The sequence below is a fragment of the Manis pentadactyla genome, chromosome 12 (genome assembly GCF_030020395.1).
Source record: "Manis pentadactyla isolate mManPen7 chromosome 12, mManPen7.hap1, whole genome shotgun sequence".
Lineage (NCBI taxonomy): Eukaryota > Metazoa > Chordata > Mammalia > Pholidota > Manidae > Manis > Manis pentadactyla.
The window spans coordinates 11,515,829-11,529,069 of NC_080030.1; the positions used below are offsets into that span (position 1 = coordinate 11,515,829).

Below are 13,241 nucleotides of genomic sequence, written 5' to 3' on the forward strand. Positions count from 1 at the left end.
TGCCGGCCCGGCCCTCCGGGAGCTCGGCGTGCTGATCCGTCCTGTATAATCAAATATAACAAGAGTGCAGATAACCGGGACAATGGGGCTGTGTGCTCCGGGCCGTGGGAGCCCTGGACGGGGCGGGGGGCAGCACTGCCGGAGGAGGGGGCACGGGAGCGGGATTGCGAGAAACCCGACGCGGCCGAAGGGTCAGCTGGGGCGGAAGGGTCCTGGGGGGCACCAGTGACGACCACGCGCGGCGGTTCTCAGCTTGGGAGGCGGAGGCCGGGCCGGGGTCCCGGCGGTGGGAGGCCGGTCGGATCAGGGCGTGGCTTGGAGCTCGGCGACGGATTGGACGCGAGGTAGGGGGCGGGGTGGGGACGGGGAGGGGGCGCGGACCCTGAGACCCCCACCGAAGCTGCGCTCCGGCGGCGCGAGGTCACCGCGGGACCTCTCCGGCCGCGAGGACCTCAGCCCGCGAAGGCTGCAAGCTGCGGGCGTGTAAGGTGTGCGGGGGCCTGTGCGAGGTGGGAGTCCCGCGCCGGAAGTGGAGAGGTGCGACCGAGGGGCCTCGAGGCGGAGAGGAAATAGGGGGGCTGCGGTTCCGGGCGACCCCGTCCTCGCCGCGGCCGCGGAGGAGGGCGTCCCCCAGGTGGCGGGGCCGGGGCGGGGCGCCGCGGCTGGGGCGGGGGCGGGGCCGGGGCGGCGGGACCCCGCCTTCCGCGCTCCTTCGGCCGCCCGCGGCCGGCGCGCCCAGAAGCTCGTCGGCTCCCGCCGAGGTCGCTGCGCCATGGCTCTGGGGCCCTCCCTGACCCCCCACGAGGGCGCCCTGTCTGCGGCGTGACGGGCGGCCCAGGTGAGGCAGGCGCCGACAGGGGCGGGTGGGCGCGGGTCCCGGGGCGGGGGCGGCATGTGCCCGCTGGGTCCGGGCGCCACCCACTCCTCCCCTCCCCCTTCTCCTTCCCCAGTCGGGCAACCGGGAGGCCCGACCAGCCCCCACCTCCCTGACCACCCCCTTTGTTCCGGAGGCCGCCAGGGTCCTCGGTCCTACGTGAAACAGCTTGATGCCCGCATCGGGAGCACTGGGTGCCCAAAGTCCGCCGACCAACCTCTGGAGCTGCCTCCCTGTCCACCCTGGTCACACCTCTCACCTCCAAGCCCTGGCACTGACCGCCTGCAGGGTCCCAGCAGTGTCCCCCCACCCTGCGCACACACGCCCCCTGGGCCCTACTTTGTGCACTGAACCCAGCACCGAAGGACCCTCCCTGGGCGACTTTTACAGCTCACGCCCCTTTGTCCTGCTCTAACCCTCACCCCCACACCTACTCAGGTTGGTGGCAGATTGGTGCCCAAGGGCAGATGGGTTTTGTTTTGTTTCTTTAGGTTAAAAAACAAACAAAACCCAGACAGTCTTTTGATTTGGGGGATATCTTTAATAAGAGTTTTATTAGTAAATAAGCAACAGCAGCCTCACCTCCACAGAGCTAGATTTTCTAGGTCACCGTGGTCCCCACCGCCACTTTGTATCCAGGCATTTGAGTCTGAGACCCTTGCCCTTCCTGTCCTGGCCGGAGGCCCCTCTGGCTGCTGCCCCCTCCTCTGTCCTTCTAACAAGTTCCTCCTGCACTGACCTCTCCCTCTGTGCCCCCAGACGGTCGCCATGGGCCAGTGCTACTACAACGAGACTATCCGCTTCTTCTACAACAACAGTGGCAAGGAGCTCACTTCTTACTGGCGGCCCAAGGATGTGGTTGTGGTGGCACTGGGGCTGACGGTCAGCGTGCTGGTGCTGCTGACCAACTTGCTGATCATTATGGCCATTGCCTCCAACCGCCGCTTCCACCAGCCCATTTACTACCTGCTGGCCAACCTGGCTGCAGCCGACTTCTTCGCTGGTGTGGCCTACCTCTTCCTTATGTTCCACACTGGCCCGCGCACAGCCCGGCTCTCAGTCAAGACCTGGTTCCTGCGTCAGGGCCTGCTAGACACGAGCCTGACAGCGTCGGTGGCCACGCTGTTGGCCATCGCCGTGGAGCGGCACCGCAGCGTGATGACCGTGCAGCTGCATAGCCGCCTGCCCCGTGGTCGTGTCATCATACTCATTGTGGGCGTGTGGGTGCCTGCACTGGCCCTGGGGCTGCTGCCTTCCCACGTCTGGAACTGCCTCTGTGCCCTGGACCGCTGCTCACGCATGGCCCCCCTGCTCAGCCGCTCCTACCTAACCGCCTGGGCTCTGTCCAGCCTGCTTGTCTTCCTGCTCATGGTGGCCGTCTACACCCACATTTTCTTCTATGTGCGGCAGCGTGTGCAGGGCATGGCGGAGTATGTTACCAGCTACCCCCGATACCGCGACACCACACTCAACCTGGTCAAGACCGTTGTCATCATCCTGGGTGAGTGGGGCCTTTAAAAAGCCCAGGGCCACAGCTCTCCCTGACGGCCACAAGCCCTGCCAGAGGATGATGGGAGGGGAGGATCTGGGTGGGGAATGTTCTCCAAGGAGGTGGTATCTGAGCACAGACCTGAGTGCTGGGGAAGGGAAAAGAGTTCCAGGCAAGGGGAACAGAAGGTGAGAGCCCCATGTAGGACTGGGCCAGCACCTCCAAAGAGGAGAGGGAGGCTAATGTGGCTGGCCCCGGAGCCAGAGGGAGGGTCAGCACAGCCCGGAAGGGCATGGACAGGAGTCAGATTTTGTTCTGAGTGACGAGGTCAGTCTGGCTGTTGACTGCAGAATAGTCTGAGGGGAGAGGGGAGAAGGACACATTCCCAAACCCTGAAAGCAAGGAGCGACTCCTCCCAATGATCCCCTTCCCCAGCTGAGTAACCAGCCTGTCCCACAGCCATCTCCCTTCCCCTACAAAACAAATCTCCATGTAGAAATGTCCAGGGTCCCGTCTACCATGTACCAGTTAGGAAAAGTGTCCCCTCCTAGCCATACTGCCCCATCACACTACCAACGTGGTAAGACAGGCAGTTCTTGCCCTGTAAGCTACAGAGCTGTAACCTGAGCTCTGGAGAGACCTGCCACCCTGAGCTCAGAGCTGCGGGTGCTGGGCCCCCGCATCGACAGCTGGCCTGCTCACTTCCGGCTCCATCCCTTAGGGGCATTCGTGGTCTGCTGGACTCCAGGCCAGGTGGTGCTGCTTCTAGATGGTCTGGGCTGCAAGTCCTGCAACGTCCTGGCTGTGGAGAAGTACTTCCTGCTCTTGGCCGAGGCCAACTCACTGGTCAATGCGGTGGTGTACTCGTGCCGGGATGCTGAGATGCGTCGCACCTTCCGCCGCCTCCTGTGCTGTCTATGCCTCCGCCGGCCCTCCCACGAGTCTGCCCACTGTGCACCCTCCGCCCAGACAGGCACCAGCACTCGCATTATGCTTCCGGAGAATGGCCACCCCCTGAGAGACTCCACTCTTTAGCCAACCTCAGACTTCAGCAGGGGTGTGGCAAGAGCCGTAACACAGCCCCTCGCCACAGGTGGATGCGCCCGGCTCTACCCAGTCTGTAGGCTTAAAGGCAGACCCTCAGTCTGGGGTAGCATGTCACTACTGCCAGCCCTCCCCAGGCACACAACTCTGCCTGCCCCCAGGCCTGGGGGCTTGGGGTCATCTCCAAGTGCCTGGAAGAGTCAGGTGGGGTTTGGGAATCTGCTCTCTCTTCAGTCATCTCAGGTTATGGGGTTTTTTTAATGGACATTTTTTCTGTTTTTACTGCACAACCCTGGTAGACCTCATGGGCTGCTTCACGGCAGTGTGGACGTTAAAGATGGGAGAGAGGAGGGCATACACGCTGCCAGTGTGACAGGGTAACAAAGATGGACCGTGGACGTACCATTTGCCTGAGGCGGATTCTTCAGGGGCACAGATTAATGGGTGCCGTGTGCAAGCTGGGAAAGGTTTGTGGCCCCCTGCAGCCTCTGCGGGTCTTCTCTGTCCTCATTAGAATTGAAGGGGTCCAAGGGGAGGGTGTGATAGGAGTAAACCTTTCTTTCCACTTTGAGGTCTTCAAAGAATTTTCTGTTGTCAACTCAGTCTGTTTGTTCCTGTGTCCCAGAATCATCCATCTCAGCTTGGGCAGGGCCAGGAGCCTTGAATATGGCATCTCCTCGGCCCTGTTCTGCTGCTTTGGTCTCTGCATGGCTGTTACTCTACCTCTCTTGTTGGAGTCTTGCTTCCGTTGCCTTCTGCTCTGAGTCTAGGTTGTTAACCGTCAGGTGTGTCATCCCATTGCCCACCCCACCACCTGTATACCCGCCTGCCGCCCAGGGTCGTGGGGTCTATGGAGCAGGATGCGGATTTGAGAGTTGCTGTTTCTCAGGCTCCTGCAACGTGCCTGGTACACCGGTAAGCACTTCAGGAGCGTTATTTAATCATCACCCACATCTTGCAGCACAAGTATTACACTTATTTTCATGTGAGGCTAGTGGCCCAGAGAGGTTGGGATCTGACCCATGGTTACACAGCTTTGAAAAGGCACAGAGATGCATGAAGCAACTAAAGAGGCCCCTAGAGAAAGGGCTTCAGATTCCCACAAACTTTGGAGTTGGTCACAAGCTCACCCTGGCTTTCCTCACCCCACCCAAGGCCTCAGATATCCCAGACCCAGGATGAGCCCCCTCTTGGGTGCTCACAGAGGCTCCATAGTAGACACAGTGTAGACCAGGATCTGGATTCTCAGCTTCCACCTCCCCAGGGAGGAGACAGGGTTATGTCTCTGCTTCAGGTTCACATGCTCCATAACAGGCAGAATTTGAACACAGGCCTCTCATCAGAAGCCGAATTCTTAAGTTATGAAAGCTCGTGTTGCCAAAGCTCCAAAAACGTCTAGGTCCTTCTATATTAAATGGGGTTGGGTTTCCCTCTGGGTAAACTCCCTTGCCCTAAGACAGCTCTGTGAGGAGGCACAAGTGACCTGGGGTACCGGGTACTTCTCCGGGTCCAAGGTGAGCAGCATGCCTCCTAGGGCCTCCAGAGGTGATGGCCCGGGCAGCATCTTCCACCACGTGCCCAGGCCCAACACATTCTATACTTGCTATTTCTATCCAGCTGTAGGGTTGCCCTGTCGGGGAGCTTTTGAGATTGTTCTTGCACAGGCCCACATCAGTTATTCTCATCCCCTGCTGTCTCTTTGGAGTTCTCCCGTCCAGCCAGGGATGTCCAGATGGGGAGTGCATTTCCTCTGCAACAGCAATGGAAAGAAGACATCCCTGCTCTGAAGGACGCCCAACCAGGCTGAGGACCCTTTACAAGCCTGCATCTGGAGTCTGTCCTCAGAGCAAACAGGCTCCAAGTCCCATGGCTTTGCAGAAGTGATTCACATCCAGCCTCTTTTCTCTTGCACGAAGATCCTTCTCTGAAGTCGTGAGTGCTAATGGCCAGAAACAAAGACCTGTGAAGATTCGCCCAGACTTGGGGTGCACCGCGGGCTGGGCCCTGGGGAAGCATCCTGTGTTCCTTCAGTAGCCAGGCGCTGGCATTTTCTGCACCGGCAATGCGGTTAGAGCAAGCAGAGTGAGTAGACGGGCCAGGTTACCCTTCCACCAGACCTTCAAAGGTGAATAGAATTCATGTGTGCAGGTGCCAAAATCACTCAGTTCTAACCTTCCACTACCATCACCCCACACACCTGCGCCTCTCATGGCAAGTTCCTAGGGGGAAAGCCAGGAGGCCCGGAGCCCTAGTGCCCAGGACCATAGGGGAACCAGGTGGGGTATGGGCTCGGGGCTTCTGCAGATGAATGGCAGGTGTGGATGGGAATCTGGAACCGTGTGTGGGGGCTCTGAGGAGTGTGAGGACCTCTCTGAAGAAGAGCTGGAGCTCTGAGAAGTGAGGGATCCTCTGAGGGGCTCTCAGAAGTGGGGAATCCGTGGAGGCGAAGGGTCTCAGCAGGAGGGGTTGCTCTGAGGTGCGGGAGACGAGCTGTGGGGGATGGGAGTCTGAAGCAAGCGGAGAGGGCCTGGCCGCTCTCCGGCGGGAGGAGCGCGAAGGTGGGAAGCGCCGTTGTCTCGGCAACTCGCAACTGAGTCCGGGTCCGCTGTTAGGGGCATGCCTGTGGGCGGTACCAAGCCCCCCGGGGCGCCGGCGGTTGGCTGGCGGCGGGGGGCGGGGCCCTGGAGCGCCGGCAGGTGGCGCGGGTTGGCTGGCGGCAGGAGGGCGTGCCCGAGGGCGGTTGGCTGCGGCGCCCGCACCAGCGCCCCAGGCCCCAAGGCTCCTCAGTGCTAGCCCGGCCCCTCCATCCATGGACCCCCCGCCAAGCCCGCCGCGCCTCACGCCGCCCCCGGCCCCAAGCAGCCCGCCGCCGAGGCCCCCTCCGGGCCCCGACATGGGGGAAGTCCTGAAGCAGATGTTGGCCGTCCCCGACCAGCGCCTGGAGGAGACGAAGGCCAGGTGCCGGGAGGGCTCGGCGGGGCGGGGACTGCCCGAAGTGGGGCAGGCCGTGGGGTGGTGGGCCCCGGGGGTGAGGAGGGTGCCGCGGGAGAAAGTGGGGTGCGTCTCCGGGCGGAAGGTGTAGGGTCTCGGGGAGGACCGAAGCGGGATGCCGAGGCCGCAGGGAATTAAGGGCTTAAAAGTAGGCCGGACCGGGAGGTGTGTGGGGCCGCCAGTGGGTGGAGGGTTTTTGGAGCCCGTGCTGGGTTTAAGGGGAGTTTGCGGCTGGACAGGTTTCCGGACTGTAAGAGAGGAGAGTTGGGGTGTGTAAGGGCTGAAAGATGGTGCAAGCAGGCTCCAAAGCGATTTGCAAAGCCTGGGAGGCTAAATGGATGGTGTAGCGGGATTTAGGAGAGTGGGAAGTTTTGAGGCCAGATAATGAAGAATTGTGGAGAATAGGGCTCCGGAACCTGGTGTGGGAATCCATGCAGAAAAAAGGTTAGTGGGGTGCAAGGAGGAGACACAGGACTCCTTTTTTATTAATGGGGCTAATATTTATTAGACACTTGGCTGTATGCTGAGCATAGAGCTGGCTGGTGACAGAGTCCCTGCTCTCAAGCTGATGGTTTCAGGGAGAAAAAGTCAGTAGCAAAAACTCAATATAAATGGCAAGGTAAGCTGTAATGGAAGGCATGGTGTGCTGTGGGAAGCCAGCCTCCAGAGCCCCAAGATGGGAAACAGGAGGAAGACAGCAGAGCCAGGGACTGAAAATCCCCCAGCTGAATTTGGAGGGAGGACAAAACCAATCAAACCCCTGCAAGTGTCAGGAAGGAATTTGGATCTTGGTTGCAGTGGGAGAAATCACAGCAGTTTTTAAGACCACCTGTCCCACTGCCTCCACCCACCAGTCAGCCAGCCAGGATTGGTGGAATCGGCCTCACAAGGCAGCCCATCAAGTTTGGGGCCTGCTTGAATTATTGGAAATTAGGAAAGGATTGAAGTCCTTTTGGAGAATGAAGCCTGGTTAGATGGGGTCTGTTTTTGGATAGGGATAGGACCAGGGTCTGCTGATGTGGACTGTGCAATCACTAGAACTCTCTGGTGAAGAGCCACCCCAGGAAGGAGGAAGTGACATAGAAGGTGGATATGGCATGCATTTGTTCTTCACACTTTCTTTCCATTGCTTCTTGGGGAACTGTCAGCTCTTTCTGCAATTTCATAGCCTATATCTGGAAAGTTAAGAGTGTCACCCCTCCACTACCACCAGCACCATGTTCATTCTATACTTCTTGGTGCTCTTGCCAAGGGCTGGAGAAACCACAATGGCTAAGAGTTCTCTCCCAGCTCATTAGGAAGTAGGGTGTGTGGGAGTTGTCATAACCGGAGTGTGCTGAGTAGACATAATTTGTTGCACGAAAGAGCTAGACTGGAAGAAGGCAACCTTGTGTGATGCCCTGTCCCCTAGACAAGTCCGGGAGCAGGGGCTTTGTTGTGCTTTGCTTTGTATTCCCAGTTGTTTGACACTTAGATTCTGGAAGGATCGGAAGGAGCTGAGGGAGGTAGGCTCTTAGCACCCAAGAACCACCAAGCAAGGGCTTTGGGTGTTTATGGAGCTACCTGGTTCCTTCTGTCCTAGGTGGGAGCTGCTTAAGGAGTGAGCTCTGCTCAGGTGTGGCCTTCCTCAGGCATCTGTTGCCCAGCACAGCCCCAAGGCTGCTGCTTTTTTCTTTCTTCTTTTTTGGATGGAAATGACTTTTCAGATACATACAGTAAAATGCACAAATCTTAGTGTACATCTGAATGAATGTTGACATGTGTATACACTCATGTGACCATCACCCAGCTCAAGATACCAAACATTCTCACAAATTTTTTTTTCCCCCTTGACCTATTTCACCCATCCCCACCCCACCACCACCACCACCATGGCAACCACCAGTCTGTTCTCTGTGTCTATGAGTCTGTTTCTGTTTTATTTTTTTGTTCCTTTGTTTTGTTTTTTAGATCTCACATATTAGTGAAATAACATGGTACTTGTCTTTCTCTGTCTGACTGATTTCACTTAGCCTAATGCCTTCTAGGTTGCTGCTTTTTTCTTGTAGCAGTCTCTTGAAACTCCCCAAGGTAGGCTTTAGAATGGAATGCAGTCAGGCACCTCTCCCTTGCTGTTCTTGAAAACAGCTCTTTTTCTTTTAAGGCTAAGAAATTAAATAGTGGGGCAATAAACATGCTTGACACCGAGGCTGTTAAGTAGCTGGTTCCTGGTTTCTTTCTAAGGTAGAAAGGCCTCTAGTGCTTTTATCTTGAGACTTGGAAGCTTCAAATCTGCCCCACTTCTTTGGATGTAGTCTTCAGATGAACTCTAGGCCCTAAATATCACCCAAGTCTAGACAGCAGTCTTCAGTCCTCAAGTGGGCCACTTACTCCACTCTGAAGAAAGCTTTGCTGGGTCTGTTCCTCCCTGTAAACTCTGCAGCCTGGTGGGTTAACCCACAAGGGGAAGCAGATAGTGTCTCTCCTGATCAGGGTGGGGTTTTACAAGTCTTTCTGACTCTGCCTTCCCTTCTCTCTCTGCCTGTTTCCCCTTTATAGTCCCTGGTGTAAGTTTAATTCAACTTGTCTGGCAAGAAATAATTTTCCATCTCAGATGTGAGGCCCCCTCAACCTGTTTTGTCACCGTAAGTCTGTTTAAAAATGGAAAGCACACCTACCCTCCTTAAACCTGACAAATGCACCTTTCTGTATTATTAAGAAGGCAGCTCCAAGTGCTTACGATTAATTCATTTTGTCATTATAGCTGAATAGTCTTGGAAAATGAACTGTGTGTTGTTCTTCCTTCCAGCTGCACAGATAGTGGAGGGACATGGGGACTTTGGAATGCACTTAGTTGAGACCCAGCCCAAATCAGCTGGAGACGTCCTGTGTGAGGGATACCAGTCTCCTTGAATGATCTTCTGACCTTCTCCGGCTATACCCCGAGGTCTTCCTGGAAGAAGGGACAGTTTTTCCGTCTTCTTGATATGGACCTTTCACTGATCACATGCTCGTTCATTTCTTGTATGGGACCAGTAAGGCAAAAATGTTATCTCGTTCGCCAAGGATTATCTGAGCATTTTGCGCTGCATGCATAACCTTATTTTTTTTAAATAATAATATGTTTCACAGTTGACATATGTTATTTCATTTGCTTCTTTTGACTACTTTTATGAGGGGTTTATAAGGATCACCAGACTAGTGTTGAGGGCTCCTTTGTCAAGGCCATCAGGCCTCAAAGTTCTTGCCTCCTCCCAGGGTCCTCAGCCAGTGTTTGAGTCAGGGGCCCCTGTTGCAAGCTCCTCCTCCCCCTGCCCCCACAAAAAATGTGGTGTGCTTGTGTGCCACGCCCCCAGGGATCCTGAAGCCTCAGGTGCCCTGGAGTCTGGAAGCTGCCTCTCATCAAAGGTTCATGGACTTACTTTTTGTCTAGTAGTGAGATTTCCTAAGAAGTCAGTATGAAAACTCTAGAACCGGAAATGTCAGAGTAGAAAGTTTTAGAAACCTGATTGAAAAAGAAGCAGCAGAATGGCCCACAGAGTCATCCTGGAGACCCAGACTCCACACCTGATACTCTGGGAGAGGCAGCTGAAGAGGACTGGCCCTTCTTCGAGTCATTGTGTACCCCGCAGCGACAGGCGGGTTATGTGGCAGGACTGGCAGACTTTGGCCGCAGTGGCCCTTTCCTCACCCTTTGCCTGCAAGTGTACACTTGTAGCCTAGACGGCTATACCATCCAACGTGGTAGCCATTCACCATGTGTCTTTTCAAGTTAAAATGAAATATAATTAAATGTTCAGTTCCTCAGTTGCCCTAGCTACATTTCGAGTGCTCAGTATCCACATGTGGCTAGTGGCTGCCACATTAGTACAGACAGAGAACATTTCCATCATTGCAGAAAATACTGGACAGTGGCGCTCGCTAGCAGGGGCCATGCAGCAGATCTCTGTGGAATCTTATTGCAATGCAAGTTCTGATATACCACATAGCAAGGTCTTGGTGGGGCCCAGGGGTCCTCATTTCTAACAAGCTCCCAAGGGTGACAATGCTGGTGATCCCAGACCACACTCGGAAAGGTCATGCTCTCAAGAGTGGAGATGATAGTGTCCTGTTTATTTCAGTTTTCATAAATCAGTTTTCCAAGTAGATGGTTAGTCTGACAATTGGAAGTTATTTTTGAGCCAAGGTTGTGTTTGTAGCCATAATGGATTTTAAATTAGTCATAAGGGTTACATATTAGCATTGCTTGCCTGTTTAATATAGAAATAAAACTAGAAATGAATAAAATTCAGAGTAGTTGTTTTTTTTGTTTTTTTTTTACTCTAAATGAAATTCTTGGCCTGTTTCAGAGGCCTCTCAGAGTCTGCTCACATTTCCAATCTTAGAAATTTCTATCAGGTTTCAGAAGTTCCAGGGTTGTTTCTGCATTGCTTTATATGGTCTATAAAGCTACAATTCAAATTTGTGTTTGTAGAACTTGAATGTAATAGAAAATGACTGCTGGAGAATGGTAATGAGGTTTTTAGGACAAAAAGACATTATAAGGAAAAAAATGAATAAAAGTGTGATAGAGAGTAGTTACTGTTGTATCAGTTTAGGAGCAAGCAATATGGTATATGGGGTGGTGTACCAGAAACTGAAAGATTATAGTTAGAAGTTGGCTTTTAGGCTCCTTAACAGGTGCTACAGTTAAGGCCTCCATTGCTTTTCTTAGAAAAGGTTTCTCTGAACTTTTTTTTTTACATTTGTGATTTGTTAGGTATTTTCTAATAGAAATTTGCATGACCTTCTTAAATCCTCCAGTATTTCTGCAAATTGACTTTGCTTATAATACGAATTAAGTTCTAGTTATTAAAGGGAAATGATCTAATTTTGACTATCCCTAGAACTTACCCAAGTAACAAGGCACAAAAAGTCAACTGAATAGTACTCGGCTCGCTCCCTCTGGAGTACTAAATAAGGGGCCCGGGATCTTGCAAAGTACGCCCATTAACACATGTCAGCCAATGCTTCCATCACGCCCATTCAAAGAATGCAAGAAAGTAAGGGAGGAATTTATGGTTTGGAATTTCCCAAAGCCAGATAGGGTTAGCACGAAAGGACCTCACACTCCAAACTTAGGAATAGAACTTCAGGGTTGAAATTTTCTTTTTCGTTATCCTTAAGGAGGTTCTTTAGATCCTAACTGACCCGGTGCCGGCAGTCTTTGTTCTTCTCCTGCTTGCAGATTTTAGCTTCCCCCTTAAGTCAGCCCACTTAGCTCGGCTTGGTCTCCTGCCAGAAGCAAGTCTTGCTGTCCTCCTCGTACTTTTCCTGAGGCTTGAATTTTGTTGGTTTTAAAATAGTTTCCTGAAGCTATCTAAAACCTGAGATCACCGCAAAATCCCTCTTGAGGTGGTTTTATTAATAAACAAAGCGATGGTGCAGAATGTTTCAGAAAAGTTGCGCAAGTGAGCAGGGACCATTCATTCATTCAAGTGACAGTTGCTGAGTGCGACCCTCAGAGCCCAGTGGTTGATGAGGAGGACGACAGCCATGATTTCCCCCCTTTACATCTCCCAATAGCCCTAGGAAATGGTTTTTCAGAGTTTCTAGATGAGGAATTGGACTCCAGGTGAGGGTGGAGATTTGGCCATGTTCTCTTGACTCAGGTGCTGACATGCCACCCTCCCTGATACCCCAGGGCTCCCACAGCCTCACTAAAATAAGAGGTCACTTCCTGCTCAGAGGAGCTTGGAAGTGATCAGGTACTTCGGAAGATCTGACAGTCAGGCTAAGGCTTCAGAATATGCCTTTTAAAGTTCATGCTCCTGGATTTGATTTCACTTACTCAGCAAACCTTCATTTTTGTGCCAGGCCAAGGGGTGCAACGATGATTCCCAAAAAGCTCAGGCCTAGAGTTCAGGCAAAGTCAGCCTGGAGGACAGGAGCACACCCCAGGGAGGTGACCATGATCTGCCAGGCTTTTCCCAGGCAGAAAAAGAAGGCATGGCATTCAAGGTTGAGGGCACACACTTCTGCAGGGAAGGCACAGAGCATGAATGCACGCAGTGCGGCTCCATCGGGCAAGTGTAGGGCATGGCCTTCAAAGGGGCACTCAGCTGGGGTGACTGCTTGCCTCAGCTGCTGTCCCAGCAGGTTTTGAACTTGCTTGGCAAGGAGTGAGCATGCAGTTTGTCCTGCTCCTTGTATAAGTACTTCTCGAAGTGCTCTGACCTTCCTGAGTTACTGGTCCTGGATCAGAAGGATCAATAGTCATTAGCTCCTCCATCAGCTCTTCTGAAGAAATGTCCTGAGACATTTATCAACTATCTTCAGACTGAGCCCCCGGTGGTTTAAGGGCTCCTGCTTTTATTTCTCAAGGAAGCAGCTTTCTCCTTCATAACTTCCTCCTGTCCAAATCTGTGTCTCTTTTGACCTTTGTCCTTTTTTATCTGACTTCCCTCTTCTCATACAGCACTAATTAAAACCCCCCTGCTTTTCCCCATTCCTAGTGTGGATGAGGGCCCACGGTGTGATTGGCCCAGAAGATGGGCTCTCAGGGGGCTCTGGGGGATCCTGGCTTCTGCTCCCTTCCCTGGCTGCGGCGCCCCGGGGTTCTCGCCCTGATTCTCCTCCACTCGCCCCAGGTCGGCCCGAGACATTGGCATGCTCCCTGCCCTCCAACTCTCTATTTCTGCCCTCCACCAGGCTGGTGTCTCTAGCTTCTACCTTCCCTTCAGTTCAGTTCAACAGGCCTTTGCTCAGCTCATGTGCCAAGGAAGGCGCTGGCCTGGCGTTTCTGAAATGGGTAAGTGGAGGCCTCCCACCCAGGCCAGCTGTGGGAAGTGCTTTGCTGGGAGGAAGGGGGCGGTGAAGCCAGGC

At 53.9% G+C, this 13,241-nt stretch overlaps 2 protein-coding genes across 5 annotated transcripts in view; both read left to right on the forward strand.

Annotated features, from left to right (window-relative positions):
- Nucleotides 1-441: 441 nt before the first annotated feature.
- On the forward strand, nt 442-10,728 carry LPAR2 (lysophosphatidic acid receptor 2). Of its 4 annotated transcripts, XR_008993056.1 has the most exons (6): nt 442-838; nt 1,634-2,375; nt 3,085-3,874; nt 4,193-4,322; nt 5,324-5,489; nt 9,187-10,728. XR_008993056.1 is itself a non-coding variant. In XM_036895539.2 (3 exons), exons 2-3 carry the CDS (start codon nt 1,643-1,645, stop codon nt 3,396-3,398), a joined length of 1,047 nt encoding a protein of 348 aa, XP_036751434.2. In that variant the 5' UTR covers nt 442-838; nt 1,634-1,642; the 3' UTR covers nt 3,399-3,975. The 4 variants fall into 4 exon arrangements, 2 of the variants coding, with proteins under 2 accessions (XP_036751434.2, XP_036751435.2); XR_008993057.1 differs by lacking the exons at nt 5,324-5,489; nt 9,187-10,728 and adding an exon at nt 5,113-5,308; XM_036895539.2 differs by lacking the exons at nt 4,193-4,322; nt 5,324-5,489; nt 9,187-10,728 and having other exon boundaries at nt 3,085-3,975.
- The window catches only part of PBX4 (PBX homeobox 4), a 38,432-nt gene continuing 31,269 nt past the window's right edge, over nt 6,079-13,241 (forward strand). The window contains 1 exon segment of the mRNA XM_057490028.1: nt 6,079-6,365. Coding sequence (XP_057346011.1) covers nt 6,217-6,365 — 149 coding nt within the window. The 5' untranslated portion in view covers nt 6,079-6,216.

What these genes read in the sequence shown, in the direction of transcription:
- LPAR2 (XM_036895539.2), top strand. Translation starts at nt 1,643, where the DNA reads ATGGGCCAGTGCTACTACAACGAGACTATCCGCTTCTTCTACAACAAC. An exon ending in GACCGTTGTCATCATCCTGG is followed by an intron (nt 2,376 to 3,084) that starts GTGAGTGGGGCC and finishes TCCATCCCTTAG; the next exon opens with GGGCATTCGTGGTCTGCTGG.